At 27.3% G+C, this 20,566-nt stretch overlaps 1 protein-coding gene across 2 annotated transcripts; it reads right to left on the reverse strand.

Moving 5' to 3' along the window:
- Positions 1-2,189: 2,189 nt before the first annotated feature.
- On the reverse strand, positions 2,190-19,159 carry LOC129917874 (proton-associated sugar transporter A). 2 transcript variants are annotated; one of them, XM_055998070.1, is made up of 6 exons: positions 18,510-19,159; positions 3,401-4,370; positions 3,047-3,337; positions 2,857-2,987; positions 2,620-2,794; positions 2,190-2,528 (listed from the first exon to the last, which is right to left on the reverse strand). In XM_055998070.1, the coding sequence occupies exons 2-6, from the start codon at positions 4,346-4,348 to the stop codon at positions 2,307-2,309; spliced, it is 1,767 nt and encodes a 588-aa protein (XP_055854045.1). In that variant the 5' UTR covers positions 4,349-4,370; positions 18,510-19,159; the 3' UTR covers positions 2,190-2,306. The 2 variants fall into 2 exon arrangements, with proteins under 2 accessions (XP_055854045.1, XP_055854046.1); XM_055998071.1 differs by lacking the exon at positions 18,510-19,159 and adding an exon at positions 13,663-13,788.
- Positions 19,160-20,566: the final 1,407 nt, after the last annotated feature.

The raw sequence follows: 20,566 nt of genomic DNA on the forward strand, positions 1-20,566 counted from the left end.
AAATTTCCTTCAAAATTTTCTGAAATAAAAGTTAAGTTTATCTACATAGTCTTAATTAAAAGGTTTTAATCTAAATAACTGCATTCCAAACTTATCAAAAATCAATTTTTTTTGGTATCTTTTTTGATTGAAAAATAGGCTATTTTTTCAAATTGAAGTCGTCAAAAATCCAAAAATTAATATATTTTGCTCAAAACATTTAAAATAAGTAAAAAACATAGCAAAGTAATTTTATACCGGGTTTTGTTAAAATCCAACCATTTTTGTAAAAAATAAAAATAAAAAACTAAAAAAACGTATTTTTGCTTTTTTCTCTTGAGGTTATATAAAAAATGGTTTGTGTTAGAGTTGTAGACCTTTTTATTATCTACAACTTTTGAATTTAACTTTTTTCGATAGGTCTACCTTTGATAGAAATAGTAAAATACCACGATTTTCGACATCAAAACAAACAAAATTTACTATGAGTTAAAAACCACGTTTTTGTCCCATTTTGGTTGTCTCACCATGTATTCAGATGAAACTAGAGAGAAAATAAAACTGTGCAACCCATTAGTTTCCTCACAAGAATAATTTTTTTCGTTTCCTGAACAATTTTTAAAATGTCCCTTAAAACATTCTTACGGGAAAGTATCGATAAATACAAAAATATCAATGAATTAATTAATTTATTAAATAGACCCTTCCCCTTTATTGTTTTCTCCATACAAATAAATAAAAAAACAACAAAAATACCTTTATTGTACCTACAACAGAAAACAAAACTACATTCCAGACTCTCGTGCATTACTTTTTTTCGCACGAGATTCGATCTAATATATACATTGAAAAGAACAGATACATGAGAAAAGAAAAAAGCCCGTGCACAGAAAACCGTCGCACGAGTTTACTACAAATTCATCCTACACATTCATACTACAAATTCATCCAAGACGATGGAGATGGATTAAGCGAAAATCTTGTTGACATTAACATGCACAGCGAGATTTCGTACGTGTTTATTTTTTAATTTTGTTTCTCAACGATCGATGAAGCAATTTTGAAAGAACAATAACACTGGTCGGCAACGAATATAGAGCAAGAACCAAACCCTACTTTTCGAGAGGAATTTCCGAATCTGAAGTCAAAATTTCACTGGCACGTCACGTTTTTGAAATAATTGAATATTAATAGGTCAAAAACTCGTTTTTTTGGGTACATTTGACATCGAATTACATCACCGTTAATTATTCTTTTGTAAAACTACTTATGCAATCTCAAAACGCCATATTAAAACGTCCTAAAGGTATTTATATTTTTTCAAAATTATTTTTTTTTTCTCAAAGATATTGAAAAAAGAAATTTATGATAGATAAACAACATATTACGGAAAATATGTATATATTTTTGACTAAACATAAAAAAAAACTCAATTAAAAATTAGTTTTTGAAGCTTTATAGCGAAAATAGTGATGAGTATAGCTCAAAAACTAGACGTTATAGAAAAAATCTGTAAACAGTTTTAAATTCAGCACACTAAAGTCAATTAAAATCACCTTATAAAGTTCTTGCTCCCGACTTTTTTTTAGTTTTTTGCCGATCAGTGTAATTAGAAAGGAAGAATATGAATGTAGACTTTGTGATGTAGGTTTTATGGGTTGTGTAATTGTGCATATTTGTGCATATTAGACATTGGTCGTTGAAGGATTCGTCGTTAGATCAGGGTGTGCAATGCACACCTTGCACGCCACTGCTACCTACCTATATTTGAGTGCAAACCAAAATACCAACATTTAAAATAAATTTCTGTATTGGGTTGAAATTGTTCTCTTTCTTGATAATTTTTACTGAGAAAATAGTTGGAAGTAGCTTCTTATACGTATGGCGTATACGTAACCTTTTTTTATATTGTTTGGTATAAATGTTTTCCTGAGCAATGGTTTCTACTCGAAAATAAGTAGAAAACAATGTATAATGCAATGAGCTTTAAAAGAACCAAAGTCTTGTGATTTACAACTCGCAATCATTTCTGTGTGTCTTTATATAGTTCTCTTTTATTTTGAATTAGTTTGAAAAAGAAAAAGAGTATAATAAATTATTTTTAACATTATTTTGTTTATTATGTTTTCATCGGTACTTTTAATGATTTTTTTTTAATTTTTATTTAATTATTAATACTAAACATGGTTTATAAAAAAATTATATTTATTAATAAAATAGTAAGGGACCATAGGCCCTCACCAACCATTCAATCATCACACAATTAATCTACTAAAAAACGATTACAAATCATTATTACATATAATTATTTACTAATTAATTTGTTCTTAGATGTATAAAACAAACATGGCAGATATTGCAGCACCTATACTCAATACACTTGCTGCGTATAATACAGCGCTAGTTGTAGCTAACCAGGACACTAAACTTCCTATACTCAATGAGATTATGAGCTGTGCTATGAAGACCATACTACTGATGATCGCAATGTCAGTTCCAAGACCTCGAGTGTGTTTAAGTGGTACGCTTTCACCACTGCGCATTTTGAACTAAAAAAAAGAAAATAAATTGTTATAAAGTTATTATTTTGACAAAATTAAATGATAAATTAAAATTAAATCGAATGCAAGTTATACTTACACATCCCGTAGCATGATATTTAGCAATTAAAATATATGGAATTGTGAAAAGTGTAGCATAGATAACTCCAGCCGTTGTACTCAGCAATAGAACACCCAATTTCGATGGCCATATTCCAAGGACCATCATTCCAATTGCATAAGACATAATACCTCCTATATAAACTGCCCTAAGTCTGAACAAAAAAATTAAACTCTTGAATGATTACCTCAAGGCTGTTAAACCAATCCTACTTACCCAAACCATTCCATAAGTTTCTCAACAGTCATTGAGTAGACTGAACATGATAAAGCATAAATTGACATTCCCCAACATCCAAAACGTACTCCATCGTCATATAAATTATATTCAACGGAGCCTATTGGTGCCTAAAATTCAAAAGGAAAGTTGTATAAATTTGTATTAAATTCAAGAAAATCAAACTTACACCTGGATCACCATGAAATACTGCTTCACCTACAAAATCTGTAAAATATAAGCAGTAACAAACATGTCCCATCCAGCAGAGAAGATTTGTCAGACTCAAAATTCTCATTGACTTGGGCATTATGATAATACTCTTCAGGTATTGTCCCAATGATATTCTATCGTCTTGGAAATCATTGGATTCTGGATCGGAATTGGACGGATTGCGTTTCATAAGATTTCCATTTGTAGCTTCCTTACTGTCAGAGTCCTCTAAATCCTCTTCGGCCATTTTAAGTTCTAACGTTGTTGTCTAAAGCGAAACATTTTTTTAATATTTTTGAATTCTCATCAAGAAATGATTAAGAAGACTTACCTCTTTTATATAAAAGACTTGATTATTGTTCTTTGAAGTCTCTTTTGTAATAGCTCCAGCTGACAATGGCTTTAATAATTCATCTCTTTCGATAAGAGTTAATGGAATCTCTCTGAAGCTTGTAATGGTAATAGTATAGCATATCACAAAGCAGATAGTCACAATCATAAATACTGTAGGTATATTTCCACCCATGAAATTACCAATTCTAGTTGACTCCCAGTCAATACCGCCAATTGCATATCCAAACGTACCACCTAGTCCAGCCATTATTGTGAATGTACTCAAAGCTCTAGGTTGATCTTCTGGTATACAAACATCTAAAAGATACGCTCTAGATGGTGTTTGGCATGTATCGGCATCAAAGTCGAGTAATATTGTTCCCAAGATGGTAAATATGGCAGCAAATTTGAAGCTTCCTCCAGATTCAGCTCGTATTTCAGCTTGCAATGCTTCGGGAATTATTTCGGTAGAATTGAAATCTAATATTCGTTCCATATTTGGTGGACTATCACCAAGAAGAATACCAATATCTCTTCCATATGGCACAAGCAGTAAACCCAGCAAAATTCCAAATGATAGCAATGAAATGATAGGTCTTCTTCGACCAAAACTAAGTTGACATCGATCACTGACTGAGCCCAACAGGGGGGCCAAAAAGAAACCCAGTAAAGGTGACAATCCCCATATCATTGTCATGTGTTTATGTTCAATACCGATCTGTAGCAAGATCGGTGATACAAATGCTGTTTCTGCTGCATAAGCAAATTCTATTCCCACAGCAAGACTTGAAAGCCGTATAAAATCAAAGCGGGATTTACTTCGAAACACATGGGAATAGTCTTTCTTTTGCTGGCGGGCATGGTCTTCACGGACCTTGAGCATGTACTTGATCATTGGATCATTGGCAGCAGTTTGTTCAGTTTTTATCTTAGCTCCTCCAACCATTTTGATTTTTAAAGTTTACGATCTGTGAATGAAGAAAAATAAATTGTTAATTAAGCATAAAAGTTAGCTATGTAATTTTTTGTTTATTTAACAATCATAGTTTAAAATAAATAATTTATTCCTTTTCAAAATCGTATAATGCAAATGTACTTGAATTGAAGTTATTACGATTTTATTTCATTTTTTATCTCTACTATAAAATTATTCCCAGTTGATACATTCTCATTATTATTTTAAAAACTTAACTGATCAGAGATGAAAAAAGAAGCTAGTATTTACCTACTTATTTCCGATTTCTTTGTGCACAAAAAGTATTTGGACGCGTTAAAGAACAAACTCGGAAACATAACACAAAATAAGTCAATTTGTATTTGACTTGTAGTTTTATAAGATTTCCAAGTCATACAATAGAGTTAATGGATTGTCAAAATCAATGAAATTATAATTTTCAATTTTAAAACCACAAATAAATGTTTAATAATTGCTAACATTTTTGAAATTCTGTTGATTAGTTTGATAGTTATATCATATTTTTAATAATCAGAAATTTGAACAAACGTGGGTATATTGATCAATAGTCTTTCGCAATTTTTTACTCATCCAAAAGCTATTCCATTCAAAGTGTTAAAGAACAAAAAGTTTTTGTGGTGAATGCAACACAATACCTAGCATGTCAGAATGTTTTATTGTTTGTAAAATAACTATTACATGTTTAGGAGCAGACATTTTTTTTTTTATTCTACAGGTAAGTAGTCTTATGCAAATGAGAACTCAGATAGATATATTTTTTAAATTCCATTGATGTAAGGGAAAAGGCCAAAGACTTATAAGTTATAATACACAGATTAAGAACCTTTTTATCGCAACATGCGCAAGCGGGTATTTTCAAGTGTTAAAAAATAACAATCAGATCATAGACATGTACATGTACATAATAAAAAATAATTTCTGAAAATGCATCCTGATCCTGAGTAAAGAGATAAAAAAAAAAGAATTACGCGCATAGGAAAAATTCAAAGTAAAAAACTTTTAAATTCTCATTATAGTATTATGGATGCAATTATAAAATGAAAACGGAACGAAAAATGAAAGTAACCTGTAATTAAGTAATGCACAATCTTAATAAAACAAGAATCTAAAGACTAATTACCTAATCAATAAAATTCTTTAAGAATGAAAATTTCCGCGCTACAAAATGCCTTGAATGCTTCTTTTCAGCTACACTGGCTTAGAAATATTTAATACCAACCTGCCATATATCAATTTTGAAAAAGTTTTATTTTCTCAAAAATGCAAATCAATTTCTATCTTTTAACGAAAAATGTTTTTTTTTCGAAAATCATTACACTGTGCTTGAAATTATATATATATAAATATATTTGGTATTTATTGTTTTATATCGACGTTTATTGATAAAATAAATGTTTTTTTAGTGGAATAACAATTTGTAGAAGATATTTCATTAATAAAATTATTATTTTTAAACTTTTAAACATAGTTTTTTTTGACAAAAAACTCTTCTTTTTTTTTGTAAAAAACTTCATATTTTGCTCCGACTTTCTTCAAATTTTATTATTCCAGTTTTATATATAATGTCTCAATAAAATGATACTATGTATTTTGAAGTTATTTCCTACAAAAAATCATCAAAATTTTATGTAATCTACATATTTATCAATTTTTGAAAAGTTTTTGGATTTTTTTTAATTTTGATATACAGGGTGTCCCGAAAGTAATGGATCAAACGAAATATGCTGATAGGCCAACTTAAGGGCTCTCAGAATTTGGTAACTTGTTCATCCCAAATCCTTACGGTTTTCGATTTAATGCATTTTTTGTGAAATTTCGAAAAATTCCTACTTCGCAACAGTATTTTGCTTCCTCCGCTCCAATTGATTTTTGTTTTTTATTATTCTTTCACTTAAACATTGTCCAATAATAAGAAACAATGAATTAATCAAAACATTTTTATTTCATACGCGATTTTGCTGCAAGTTAATTAACAGTTCCAAGTTTTCTCAAAATTCAATTTCCAACATTTATTTCAAAGCAACACACCGAAAAAAATTTTTATGGCTTGACACTGGTTTATTACTTTAAAAACTTGTCCCGTTATTGCAGTTTTCAAAAAGGTATACAAGTTTCCAAAGTTGTAGTTAGATCAAAAAATATTACAATTTTAATTCAACAAAATAGGGTTTTTCAGAGCAAAAATACAAACAAAAATAAACACATTTTCTTGACCTGTTGTTTGTTTATTTCTCTTTGAACAAAAGCCTATAGGTATTTTAGTTTGTTATTTTGCTCTGAAAACCTCTGTTTTTTTTATCTAATTTCATCTTTGGAAACTTTTATACATTTTTGAAATCTGCAATAACACGGCAAGTTTTCAAATTAATAAACCAGGGTCACACCGTACAAATTTTTTTCAGGGTGTTGCTCCGAAATAAAAGTAAGAAATTGAGTTTTTATAAAACATGGAACTGTTAATTCATTTGCAGCAAAATGGCGAATGAAAGAAAAAAATATTTTGATTAATTAATTATTTCTTATTATTAGGCAATGTTTAAGTGAAAGAATTGTACAAAACAAAAATGAATTATGAGCGAAGGAAGCAAAATACTGTTGCAAAGTCGGGATTTATCGAAATTTTACAAAAACTGCATTAAATCGAAAACCGTAAAGATTTGGGATGAACAAGTTACCAAATTCTGAGTTGGCCTATCAGCATACTTCGTTTGATCCATTATTTTTGGGACACCCTGTATTTTTTTTTTAATCAGATTTTCGAAAACGGGGCATTGGCTTTTTTCTAAATTTTGGTTTGGTATGCAATTTTGTAATAATTACACTGGTCTGCAAAATTTTACTTTTTTTTTCTCCTTCAAATAATTTTTTGATATTATGAAAGATAAGACTTTCCTGAATCTAAATCTGGTTTCAGAAAAATTCTATCAGGTACCATTTTTGTAAAAATGATTTTTGAAAAATGTGGGTAGTTTCTAAAAAATCAACCTTTTTGATTTATTTGAACTCGTGCAAAATTAAAACTATTTGTAGCATTGACCTCAAATTTAGAGGACTTATTCCCCGTAATATGGTCTATCGATTGACACCAAATATGTCCTTTTACATTAATGTTTACTCATATTGTAAAATACTGATTTATAAAAAAAAAACAGAAATATCGAAATCCTTTACTTTTTAGTAAATCCAACATGAAAAAAAAACACTTTAATTAAGGAAAATGTAAAATATCAACGCCCATTATATTTAAAAAGTCAAATATGTAAAGAAAACCATAATACATTAAACAAAATTTTTACGTGTTTTGTTATTTTATATACTATATATCTATTTTGAAATATCTTATTTGTAATAAACCATTCGATAAACTGCCTTGTAAAGCTTCAGATTTGTTTCTCCTAGAAACAAAAGTATACTTTTCTTATAGTTTTTGATGTGCTGTGTTAGAATCCGAAGTCAAAAAAATTTAATCACGGGAGGATTTTAAGATATTTGCATTAAAGTATCACAAAATCAAGTTTTTTCTTAGAAAATCTCAATAAAAACTATTATATCTCACAAACCAGAGCTGACCGAAATTTTTTTAGTTCGGATTCAAAATCAGCACACTAAAGTCCATTAGAAAAGTATATTTTTGTTCTAGGGAGAAAGATATATTAATTTTTAGAGATCAGTTTTTTTTTTATGATAAGATATGCCAAACCTACTAAACTTACTTAAATTAAGATATCTCGGAGAAGAAAAGAGATATTAAGAAGATTGAAACTGAATTTGAAAGAAAAAAATAAGTTCTTTTATAAACCGTAACAATTTTAATTGAAAAATATTACATGATGGCAAAATATTTCTTCGAAAACAGCAAAAAAATGGGTTTTTGAGATTTTCTAACGGGAATATCTAAAAAAACGTGACGTACTACATCAATTCTGACTTCGGATTCGGAATCAGCATACAAAAATCCTTTAGAAAAGTATAGTTTTATTTAAAGGAGGATTTCCTTGCAGACCAGTGTTATTAAAAAATTATATACCAACTTTAGTTTAAAAAGATTGTTTTCAAAAACTGTTCTTATGATTTGGAAAATTATGTATTTAAAAATACATCTTTTATAGAAACAGAAATCGAATTGCATATTTTGTTGGTGCTCAAATTCATTTAACATGTTGTATTTCCTTTTTTATGTTTTTTCTTTTTAATTATATTTATACATTTAGCAAACTTGTATCTATTATATAAAAAGATTTAAGAATTATATTTTTTCTTTGTGTTTTCGTTAACATTTTTGCTGTTGGCTTGTAGGGTTACAAACTTTTTCGTTTAGTTTCAAAAGTTTCGTTTTTAAGACTGGATTGTGGAAATCAAAATATTAAAAAAGTTTGTGGATTAAAAACTATCACTCTACTATTGTCAGGTTTAAGGGCAAACTTTAAATGGAATTTGTTGGTTTATTGAAGGTTTTGAACTCTAACTGAAGTAAAATCCATATCAAATATAAATTTAGCTTTTAATTTCATATCAATTTATTTTTTGTGACCACTGTAGCTGATTAAGAGCATTCAACGAATTTTAGCGTGGAAACTTTCATTCAAAAAGAGTTTCGTTGATTGCCGCAGTAAATCAATTAGCTTTTAGAAAAATAGTTAATTAGACGATTGACTGATTCCGCCTTCAAAGACCATCACAGCATTTACTTAAATTGGTCAGTAAATTTATCATCAGTACCCACATTATTGTTGTTCGTGTTTTTGTTAATTTTTTGAGTAAAAGGTTATTAGTTATATGTTTATAAATTAATTGCTGACGGATTTAGATCTCAGGGGTTGATTTTTTGTGTATAATAACGTTTAATTTGGATTGTATTTTTTGATTAATTCGAGATTTGTTTTTCCCCAATTATCTTGTTTAAGATAATGAGCAAAGTCTTTTTAAGATTCTAAGGTTTAAATCAAATATATTTGTCTTTATCGTGTTTAGTCGATCGCATGTGGTGATTTTAAAGCAATACAATATTATTCGATAGATTACATTTATCAAAAATGGAAATTCATAAAGAAATTCTTGGTGTTCATATCAATTATTGTTTGTTAATTTATCTCGATTGGGATATCTAACATCACTAATGAGAATTCAATGACTGTCATAAAAGTTTTATTGGGGCAAATAGTTTCACAATAGGTGTTTTGTTTTTGGCCATTTTTTTGGAGTCTGAAAAAAAGTAATGCGACCTTGAGTATTTCAATTTCTGTATTTATAAAACAGAAACATAGGGTATATAATCTTAGATGTCTTTTTTTTAGATTTTGTGTCAATTGAGCAACAGATGAAGGTAACAATAATTCCTATAATTAATTTAGTAAAACTTTTTTTTTATTTTGTACCCCATTTTGCTCTTTAATTATAATTAATAATATTAATAATATTTATTATATTAATAATAATTATTATGGAGAGGCACCGTGAAAAAATTTATAGTTTGACACCGGTTATTATAAAAACTTTAGCTGTTATTAAAAGTTTTAAAAAAGTTTTATAAATTTCCAAAGTGTACAATAAAATACAAATAAATTGCACGACTGGGGTCGCACGTACTTGCTCTTATATTAAAAGTTACTCTAATGTTAAAGTTTTTCATTGAACAAAATAAGGGAAAATTTAAAATTTGATATTTTCACGGAATTTCGTTAGTGGTGCAAAAAAAATAAAATCTGTTTTTATGAATAATTAAATGCCGTTTTTAATGATCTTTTACAAAAAAAACTAAGTATGCCATTTTATTTCTAGTATAAAAAGGAATTTTTAGAAAAAAATTTTCGAAAATCGTTAGAGACGTTTTTTAAAAAAATAATTTTTTATATTTACCTAAAATTTTCTAACATTTTTCAAAAAAAAAGTTGATATGCAATTTTGAATAAATAATTAATTACACATAAAAACAAAATTTCAAAATTTTTCACCAACTCGTTTCTAAAAAATTGATTTTTCAAAAAAAAAATTTGAAATATTTTTTAAAAATCCAAAAATGTGTTTTTTAAAAAATTAAAAATTTTTTTAAATAATGATTGTTTAAACGTTTCTGTATTAAAAATTTGGTCGAAATCTGTTTTGTCGTTTTTGAGAAATTCATAAATCCAAAAAACCGTTCTATGGCAGGTACCGTTAATAACGGTACAAAAAAAATTTTTTTTATTATCAAAGGAGGTTCTTATCTGTAACAGTAAGCAGAAAAATTTTAATCAAAATCGTTAGAGCCGTTTTTGAAATAAATCAACTTTTCTGTTTCCGTTATATGACAGGTACCGTTAGTTTTAGTCCTAAAAAAAAACTTCAATTTCTCCTCTAGGGAATCACCCAAAACTGTTAACTACCAAGTTTGAAGAAAATCGCTTCATAGTTTAGGCTGTAGCTAGAGGTTCTTACAGACAGACAGACAGACAGAATTGCCGGACCCACTTTTTTGGCATTCTCCATCATCGTAATGTCACGTAAAATTGTTATCTCGAGTTCGATTTTTTTTACGAATCCTAAACTTGCCCTATAGTACCTATATCGCAAGTAAAAATATTGCAATTTAAATTTAACAATACAGCGTACTGGCAGATAAAACAAAATACAAAAAGCATACAATTTCAGGAAATGAGAACTTACATCTAAAGGTTCCTCCGCAAAAGAAAAGTTCTGGGTTATTTTAAAACTTAAAGTTAACGCTTTAATATTCAAAGATCTCTTTCATACTAAATACCTTAGCTAAATTAATTGAACTAGGACCCCACATAATTTATCGAATTAGATTAATATGATTGATATTTAAAAAAAAACTCAATATCTTCTCTCATTATGAAAGCTTAAAATTCCAAAAACAATTATTGTTTGAAATATTGACAAGCTATCATAAAATTAACATAAGCAATCAAAGGTTATTAATTGCTTTAAATTTCAAAAAGTTCCATTACGAAATTTGAATGTCTATACGAATATATCTAATCTATATTGAGGTAGGTAACTTAAAAATAGAATTTAAGAAAATAAATTTCCATGATTAAGGTTTAATAATCTTAAGTGTTAATATTCTCACAATAAAAATAAAATACTTATAATACAATATATAATAATATAATACTTAAAATACTTATAATAAAATAATTATCTCATGATATGACAGAAACATATCGCACATTCCATGCTAGAAGGATGTCATTGCTAGTTAATTGACATGTTCAAGGATATATTATTGAAATATTGAAAGTTAAATTTTAATTACTCTTTCGATAGTCTAAGAAATTAATTAATCTGATTGAGCACTTTTTTTGGAGTGATCCAAATATTTAATTTATAGTGAGTGACATAGTGACATTTTTACACGGTAAACAACAACAAACGATAGCTTAATTAGGATAAACAAAAGTGGTTCGTATCTCAAGGGAGATTGGTATTTTTTATTTTTTTTTTTTGTGTTAGCTGAAGACATAATTGTAAACTTTCTAACAATTTTAAAATGTTTAAAAAATAAAAAAAACGTTGAGAAAAACCCAACGCACTTGTTTTGTCTTCTCGCAATATTGTAAATCAGGCAACAACCCAAACCAGTAAAGAGATTTGGTTCAAACTTGGTTATGTAGTTTTTGGTGATTCGTTTTGTTAAGGTTTATAGATTTTTTTACTAAACTTTATACTTTAAACTGGCCAACGAATTTTGATTTCACGAAGTTGGAAATTACATTCAAAAAATTAAATGGAAACGTTTTTGAGGCTTGATTTTTCAAAGATTTTTCTCTATTCATTTGAAACATTTTACAAAATCATGAAAATAGCTGGGATTAAAGCATAAATTATAATCATGACTTTTTTTTAATAAAGTAGAAGTTAAAATCGATATAGATAAAACAAAATTGAAACTGCTAAATTTACCACTAATATAGAAAATCAGTGTAAGGATAGGAAGATCAATTTTATTCGCATGCCTATATTAGTTGTTATGCCATATTTAAGAGTTTAAGGATTCATAGTTTGAAAATTATGACAAGTGAAAGGAAAATATTAATAAAATAATAAAATAGAATTTTACCAGACACATAATTTATAATTTACTAACTGCTGGCACATTCTTTTCACATAAGAAATTTATATTTTCCTGTAACTTAGACTGTTCAATTTCACTTTCTTACGCATTTTTCAGTCGCCGTACCGTCCTTAGTAGACGATTCAAATCTTTTGTTATTTTCCGTCACTAAACCGTAATAGACAACACAATATTCACTACAAATATCAAGTATTACTTATTGGACTTACAAACTGTTTAGCAACAACAACAACAAAAATACTACAAAACAACTTCATAATTGACAATTAAATAAGAAAAGAATGAAATGGAATTTAATTGAATCAATGCGATTCGTATAAAAGTGAATCACGTCAAACGAGAACGACCCCGTGTTCGTCTGTAAACACACAAATATAAATTCCTTACGAAAACACTACATCAAAAACATCTTACACATTCATCTGATTCTCCTGCATACAAAAATAAATCGTTGAGTTTCTTCATTCAAAAACACAATAGATGGAGCTCATTTATTTGAATTTCTTCAAAAACATGTCAAAGAATACGCGCGAATTAACTCAAAACTTGAAAAAAAAAAAAAAATTAAACTAGAACGACATAAGAATATATCACGTGTTGATGTCAATGGCCACTTTAAATGATTTGTGATAAATTCAAAAACAAAGTATCACAGATTTTTTTTTTGCTTAAATTTTTTTTTAATAAATCTTGTAATTCTTAAAATTTGAGGTTTTATTAAATTTAATATGAATTTTATATATTTTTGTAATTGTGTCATCAAATATCACATACAAATTTGAAGATATCACAACTATAGATTACAGTAATCATTCAGTTATCAAGCTGGTTGAGTCACAATTATAAATTTCATTAATTTCATCAATTAATTCAGAAATATCCACAATTTAAGTTTAGCTTTGAACTAGTTTTATCTTAAAATTTTATTAAAACCTTATTTATCACACAAATTAAAGCAATTTATTTTTTTATTGTTGAACAGTTGATTTGTAAAGTTGTTCAATTGATTTTCTTCTTCACGAATACACGCGCCCGGGTCTCGATGGGATGCTCAATCAATATTTATGTTTTTTTTTTTACATTATTATTTAATATCATTCTATGTGACCATGTGAGGTTATCTAGAATGAGTTATATCCAAAAGTGTGTCATAATATATTTAATGACAAGTTTACTTTATAACTTTGAATTGAATATCAAAACTACTAACCGTTATTTTGAAATTTGTTGTTAAAAATTATAATTCTATTGTAATGATAATTAGGAACAGGAAATCAAATTACTGTGATAGAGGAAAATTTTTTTTTTTTTTTTTCTTAAAAAAAAAAATTGAGGAAAATTGAAAAGTTGCGTATTTTTATTTTTTCAAATTACATTTTCGATCGAACGATGTATTTTGTATCACACTACGAACTAGACTGACCATGTTGTGTCTGAAGGAACCTCAAAGATTGTTTGTGGGTGTGTTTTGCTCAGAGAATTATTATTTTTTTTTCTTGTAGGTATAATCTTAAGAATTGATCTTTGTGTTTTTTTTTTTTAGATATTATTGAGAGACTACTGGCCGACAATGACAAACAGTGTGACAAAAACAATTAAACATTGAAATCAAATAAAGAATTGTAAGCTGGAAACATTTGAAGTTCAATTTTTACGTACATAACACTGGTTTACAAAATTAAACTTTGTTTTTTTTTTTGCCGAAACAAAAATCTACTTTTCTGAAGGTTTTCGGTTTGCTGAATCCTTAGTCAGAATCCACAGTCAGAAAAAATAGTCTGCTCCCGTTTTTTTTAAATATTACTGTTTGATAATGCAAAAAACCTGTTTTTTACTACTTCGGATCAGGATTGTAGAAACTTCAATTTAAAAAAAATGCATTTGTTGCAAGTAAAAGAATTTGAATTAAAAAAGTATTTGCATTACAAAAATATTTAGTTGTAAAATATTAAATATTTTGCTTAAAAAAATTATTGCAAATGAAAAAAATTTGTATTGAAAATAAGATTTTTATTGCAAATAGAAATATTTTGCAATAAAAAAATTGTATTCGTATTCAAATTTTCTTTTATACTCGTCGAATTTTGGCTTTTAGCCCAGACAAAAACTTTTTCAACTGCAGTAATCAACATGATATAAGGCCAAAACGTGAAAATTGTAAGAAATTCTATAAAATATTTAATGCACACATTTTGAATTGAATTTTATTTTTTCAATGCAGACATTTTTTTTAATGCAAAATAATTTTAATTGTAATAGAAATTTTATTTTCAATCCAAATATGTATTTTTCAGTTGCAGTAAAAAAAAAATTTTAATGCAAAATATTTTTATTTGCAGTACCTACCTACATAAATATTTTTTTAGTGCTAATTTTTTTTAATGCAATATTTTTCAGTTGCAATAAATATTTTTTTAATGCAATAAATATTTGTGCATCTTCAAAAAAAAAAAAAACTATTTTACCAAGTCAAAAAAATGTATTCCAATTCTCACAGCTAAATTTCACCAAATATGAAAAAAAAAATCTGGATCTAATCAGAGGGTTTATGAACCTCAAAAAAATAAATTTAGCTATTTGGTGTCTTAATCAATAATTTAAATTTAAAGCCTTCAGAATTTTGAAGGAAAACATATCTTGTTCATTATTTTCCAAACTACTATACAAAACGCCCCACTGTATAATGCCCAAATGATTGTGAGAATTAAAAAAAAATAAAAGTATCTTGTAGATCATCTCATAACAATGAATCGGTATAATTGTAGATACCTATTAAGCATAACCACTGATTATGATTAGTATCGAAATCTCTTAATATGTGCTAAGAACATGTAAATGTTGTGTTATTGATAATGATATCCTATATTTATTGTTCTACTATTTTGATAAGAATGGTTATTTATAACAAGCAAGGTCGTGGAAATTTTTTGTGAAAAATTTATTTCGAAAAGAAAAAAACTGAACTTTATATGTTATTTCATTTTTTCAAGATGTTTAAGCAATGATTGTCACTAATGAGGCATTAATTATAGCAGAAACAAAATTATTTATTTTTTTTTTTTTGTTCAAAAAACTATTTTATTGAAGTTCAAGGTTAAATCATCGACATTAAACAATTTTTAGTTTTTTTTTTTTTTGTTTGATGTCTCAAAAAGGTGTGTCTTTTAATATAAACCCAAAAAGGTACAAGAATTATGTCCATGCCCATGCCATTTCAAGAAAAGATAATGTTGATATATCCATAAATAAGGTAATAATTTTTTGTCAACCTTTTATTTTTGGAAAGACCAGAACAAGCCCACGCAAGCTTCTTATAAATTAAGAGACAATTTTTTTGATTAAGAAATATTACCTATATTTTCAATTTTGTTTATGCTTTGAGACATTAAAAAAAAAAATTGACATATGACAGTCTCTGATATAAGATAATTGTATTTATAGAATAAAAAACTTTCCAAGAAAAGAAGCCACGAGTATGTTGTTTATTTTCGCTCGGCATGATGTCCACTATTTATTTTGCTATTAGTCTAAGAAAGCTGAAGAGAATAATACATACGATAGTTGTGACACGATCCATCTTTTTTGGCCAAAATCCCGTTCAAAAAAGTTTATGTATCAAAAATTACTTCAATAATTGGGAATTAACTATACAGCAATGTTTTCAGGTTTTATACTTTGAACACCAATAGCAAGTAGGTATGTGCATATTTTGATAATTGAAGTGTTTTAGGTTGATGATTATTTTTTTAATTCAACAAAGACTTCATCAAACCTTTTTTTTAATGTTGTTTTATAAATTATATATAGAATACAATTTTCGTTAAATATTTCTAAAATTTGGTGACAGTTATCAAAAGTATCTAATATAATAAAGCATTCTTTTTCCTATAAACATTATTCTTAGCCAACTTTAAACAAAAAAAAATGCACTTTAAAATATTCACATAAATCATTTTATTTTTAAATTGTTAATAACATTGAAAAAAGGAACTAGTTATTTTTAAAATATTTGTTTGATAAAAATATCGGCATCACCACCGGCCACCGCCATCATTTACTATCAAAACAAATTTTATTTTTGATCTACTTCCCGCATGTATTTTTTTTTTCTTTATTAACAATAAATTGCATTTTCTCTGTAACAACACGTAGATTATTTTTATAAATAGTTCCATAGAACAAATTTGTGTATTAATTTAAGTTAACTATAAAACTTTATAAAAAGAATGTGATTGTTTATAAACATAAACAAGAGGCACGCACTATTCATTCACATTTCATCACATTTGTTAAGCATTTTTTTGTATATATTTTTATTTATTAATAGTTGTAGGGATAGATTTAAAATAGAATAGTTTCGCATAATTTATGTGCATTTACTTTTTTCCTTACTATAGTTAGGGTAAGTTTAGGACTCGTAAAAAATCTAACTCGGGTCCATAATATTCTGTCTATTTGTCTCTCTATCTCAAGCAAAAGCCCAAGACCCCCCTCCAAGCGATTTGTTTCAAACTGGGAAGTTAAGGATTTTTAGTGATTCCCTAGAGGGAAAATTGCATATATATATTTTTTTTTTTTATCTTACTTGTCTCAAAAACGACTCTTACGATTTTTTATTTAAATTTTTTGGTTGTGCTTTTGAAATAAAAAATACGAGCAAATAAGTTCGACCCAGTCGTGTATTTTATTATTGTTGCGATTAGTTTTACTTCCTTATTATTTTTAGTTTAAATAAAACTAACAAATTATCCAAGCAGCCAAAATAAACCAGTTAAATTACCATTTAAAAATTTCGAAAAAGGAACGACACTATTGAAGTCATAATGTCTGATGAATGGTCATCATAGCATTTTATAATTATGTTTTAGTAATTTAGTAATTTTTTTAAAATCTTTTATGATTTACTAATTATAAATGCATTGTACATTTTTAAGATTTAGGTTCTTGGAGTCTTAACCTTCGGGCATTGTTCAAGAAAATAAGTTCTTGAAAGTTTCTATTATTTGAACTTAAATGTCAGTGAATTCACTTTTAACTACAACGAATTAATATCATTAATAGGTAGTGTGAAAATTTTCACATAATGAATGAGCAGATGTGCTAATTAGCGAAAATTATCACACATATTAGATACAATTATGTAGATTTGGATAACATTTGGATAATTTATAAACAAACAATTTATTTTGTGTATCTATGTAAAATTGTAAATACTTCTTAGCATTTGCTACTATAACTTCAGTGACAGTAATGGGACTAATGGCCAAATTTTGTTAAAGAATATTTACAACTTAAGAAATAATGTATGCACCGTATTAAACAGATTTTAATAACAATAGCACATAGCTATAATTTTTATTGGACTAAGGCCCAATTTATTCACTCTCGATTATGTTTTAACTCTTCAATTAAAATGAAAAATCTGTCAAATCGCATTCAAATTTTAAAATTTCCCTTTTTAAATGGGACTTAAAATTTAATGGAGTGTGAATAAATTGGGCCTTACTTAAAATTACTATTAATACCTTAGAAGGGTTGTAATATGTTGCAATCATTTTGAACGTAATGCAGTCAAAGGAAAATCATTCATGAATTCAACAAATAGAATAGAGTCTATTCATTAAACTCAAACAATTCGACTTCAAATTTGCAGTTACCAATATTTTGCGGTCTCTTTTGAATGCAAATATGTTGTACATTCTTTTCTTGCATCCATTAATAAATTCTAATCATCATTCTAAGTTGCATGAATTCTTTTGCATTCATTTGCATGCTTTTTATAATGTCGCATATCAAACCCTAGTTTTGAAGCCAAAACAGTTGAAAAAAAAAACTCGAAAGAAAAAAAAAATAAAATTTCGATTTACTGAGCTTTTTTACTGAATCACTATGTCTAGGTACTGATTTCAATTTATTATTTAAAAAAAATAATAAAATCAAATAAAATCAATAAAACATTCTCAAAATTTTTGCTTGGCCCACCTTAATGTTAAGTATTTTTTATCAGGTTTGAACAAAAATTCAGAAAAAAACACAAAAACCCCGAACTTCTCTTACCTTTTTCCAAACTAGATAGAAATTTTTTGTATTACTTTTCAAATCAATAAGATTAACCTTCAAATTCTTCACAATATTCAGCTTGCCTCTTAGCACATTAACCAATTCAGATTATGATTTTCACTGATTGTTTTAAACAAATGGTTTAGTTTTAAAAATTGTTTTCTCTTTGTGGGTCTCTTGAAGAAGACACAAATTTGCACTTTTTTCAATTTTAAATTTAATTTATAATTTTCAATACTGAAATCACTTTCATTCATCACTACCCAAATGCTTTTAATGGTCGTTTCAAAACTAATACAATTGAAGTTTTCTTATTTAACAGCTTATTTTGTTGTTGTTTGTTTTTTGTCTAAATTTCCGACATCATAGGCTTGAGAAATTTTAAATATTCGAATGTCTTGCAAAAATGCATGAAATTCCAGATAATTTATCCGCTTATTCTGTAAATATGTATACAACCACTCTTTTGTTAATGGATAGACAATCAAAATGCTACGCACAGCAGTTTTAATATATATTTTTTTTTTGTTTTAATTAAATGTTTGTTTTCGTTTTGATTGCGCTCTTGCGATTTACTTTGGAATAATTTCAATGTACATAAAAATGCTACTGTCGTCGTCTGTCCGAACTAGAAACAATTAATTTAAAGACTGAAGCTATACAGCTGATCGCTGGCTACTTTATATAGAGATCGAAAATTCTTATCCTCTTTGTAGATTCTACTTGTTGAATGTTTGAAGTTTGATTTTGATTTTGATTATAGCCAATCTCTCTTTCTTTTGTGGTTTATGCTTAGCACTATTGGTCTGATTGGACTTGGGGAGTTATGTTAGCTGGGTTATTTTATTGATAACAATAAAATGATTGTTTAGTGTGTTAAATATTTTTTTTTTTTTTTTTTGATAAAATAAAAATTGATAAATTCAAGGCCGTAGTTGGGTATGATTTCAAAAGGTAGATTGTTTTCTTTTAATTTATTAAGAAAATAAAAACAGATAATAAAATGTTAAGACAGGAATATAAGAATTCAGAAAAGCTATTTAATAATATAACTACCTATATACTATGTACACAAATGGCCAAAGTTAATAAAATTTTAGAAAAATATAAAAATATGAAGCAAAAACGAATGAATACAGAAAATTAAAAAAATAAATTTTATTTTCTAGCACTTTTTCTATTAGGTAAATGATGCGAAAAATTAACTAATTTTGGTTCCCACGTGTAAAATAATAACTTAGGGCCATTTGCTGAATCAAAACTTAAAAAATTTATGTTGAACATAAACTCTTATTCCCTACTTTTTCCTCTTAAATGCTTAAGTTTCCATTCAGCAAACGGATCTTAATCCTTCATTTGACCTTCAACCCCAAGCAACCAATAAGCATTGAAATTTTTCACCTCCATTGTTTTATCTTTGTAACTTAACTGCTTTTTTCCAGAAAATGTTCAGCTGTTTTCACATCTTTTTGGTGAGCATTCATGTTTTCTAAAGTGATGTGATTTGTTATGTAGAAAGCAAAGATTTAAAAAATAAACTTACAGATGAAAATAACGAAACAGAAAAGTTCAAAGAGTAATTTTTTATTAAAAAAAATCGAAAATGGTTTCTAACTTTTTATTTATTTTTTTATTCCATATTTCGTCGGCCTCATAAGGCAACCTCGTAACTCCACCTTTTTTCGAAAATTACTTTTGAATGCCATTTTCTAGCAGATATGGCAGCGTAGCAACCCAGAAAATTTGAAGTCATTCGGAAAACTCTAAATAGACTTAAATTCAAATTTTTCACTTAACTCCCAACTACTCTGTTGTTTCTCTACTCTTTCGTCTCTTCTGTAAAATTTTGAATTTGGGAGTTATGAGGTTTCCTTATGAGGCCGACGATTTTCAATTACATTTCAAAACATACAAAAATTTAAAGAATAATTTGCGCCTTTCACTGCTATTTAAAGAGTGTATTATTCGTCTAATAATTGTTTACTATATTTACCGGGTTATTTGCATAAAAGAGACTCAACACTTTTTTGAGAAAATTTAAAAACACACATAAA

Source organism: Episyrphus balteatus, chromosome 4 (assembly GCF_945859705.1).
Source record: "Episyrphus balteatus chromosome 4, idEpiBalt1.1, whole genome shotgun sequence".
In the NCBI taxonomy this organism is placed as follows: Eukaryota; Metazoa; Arthropoda; class Insecta; order Diptera; family Syrphidae; genus Episyrphus; species Episyrphus balteatus.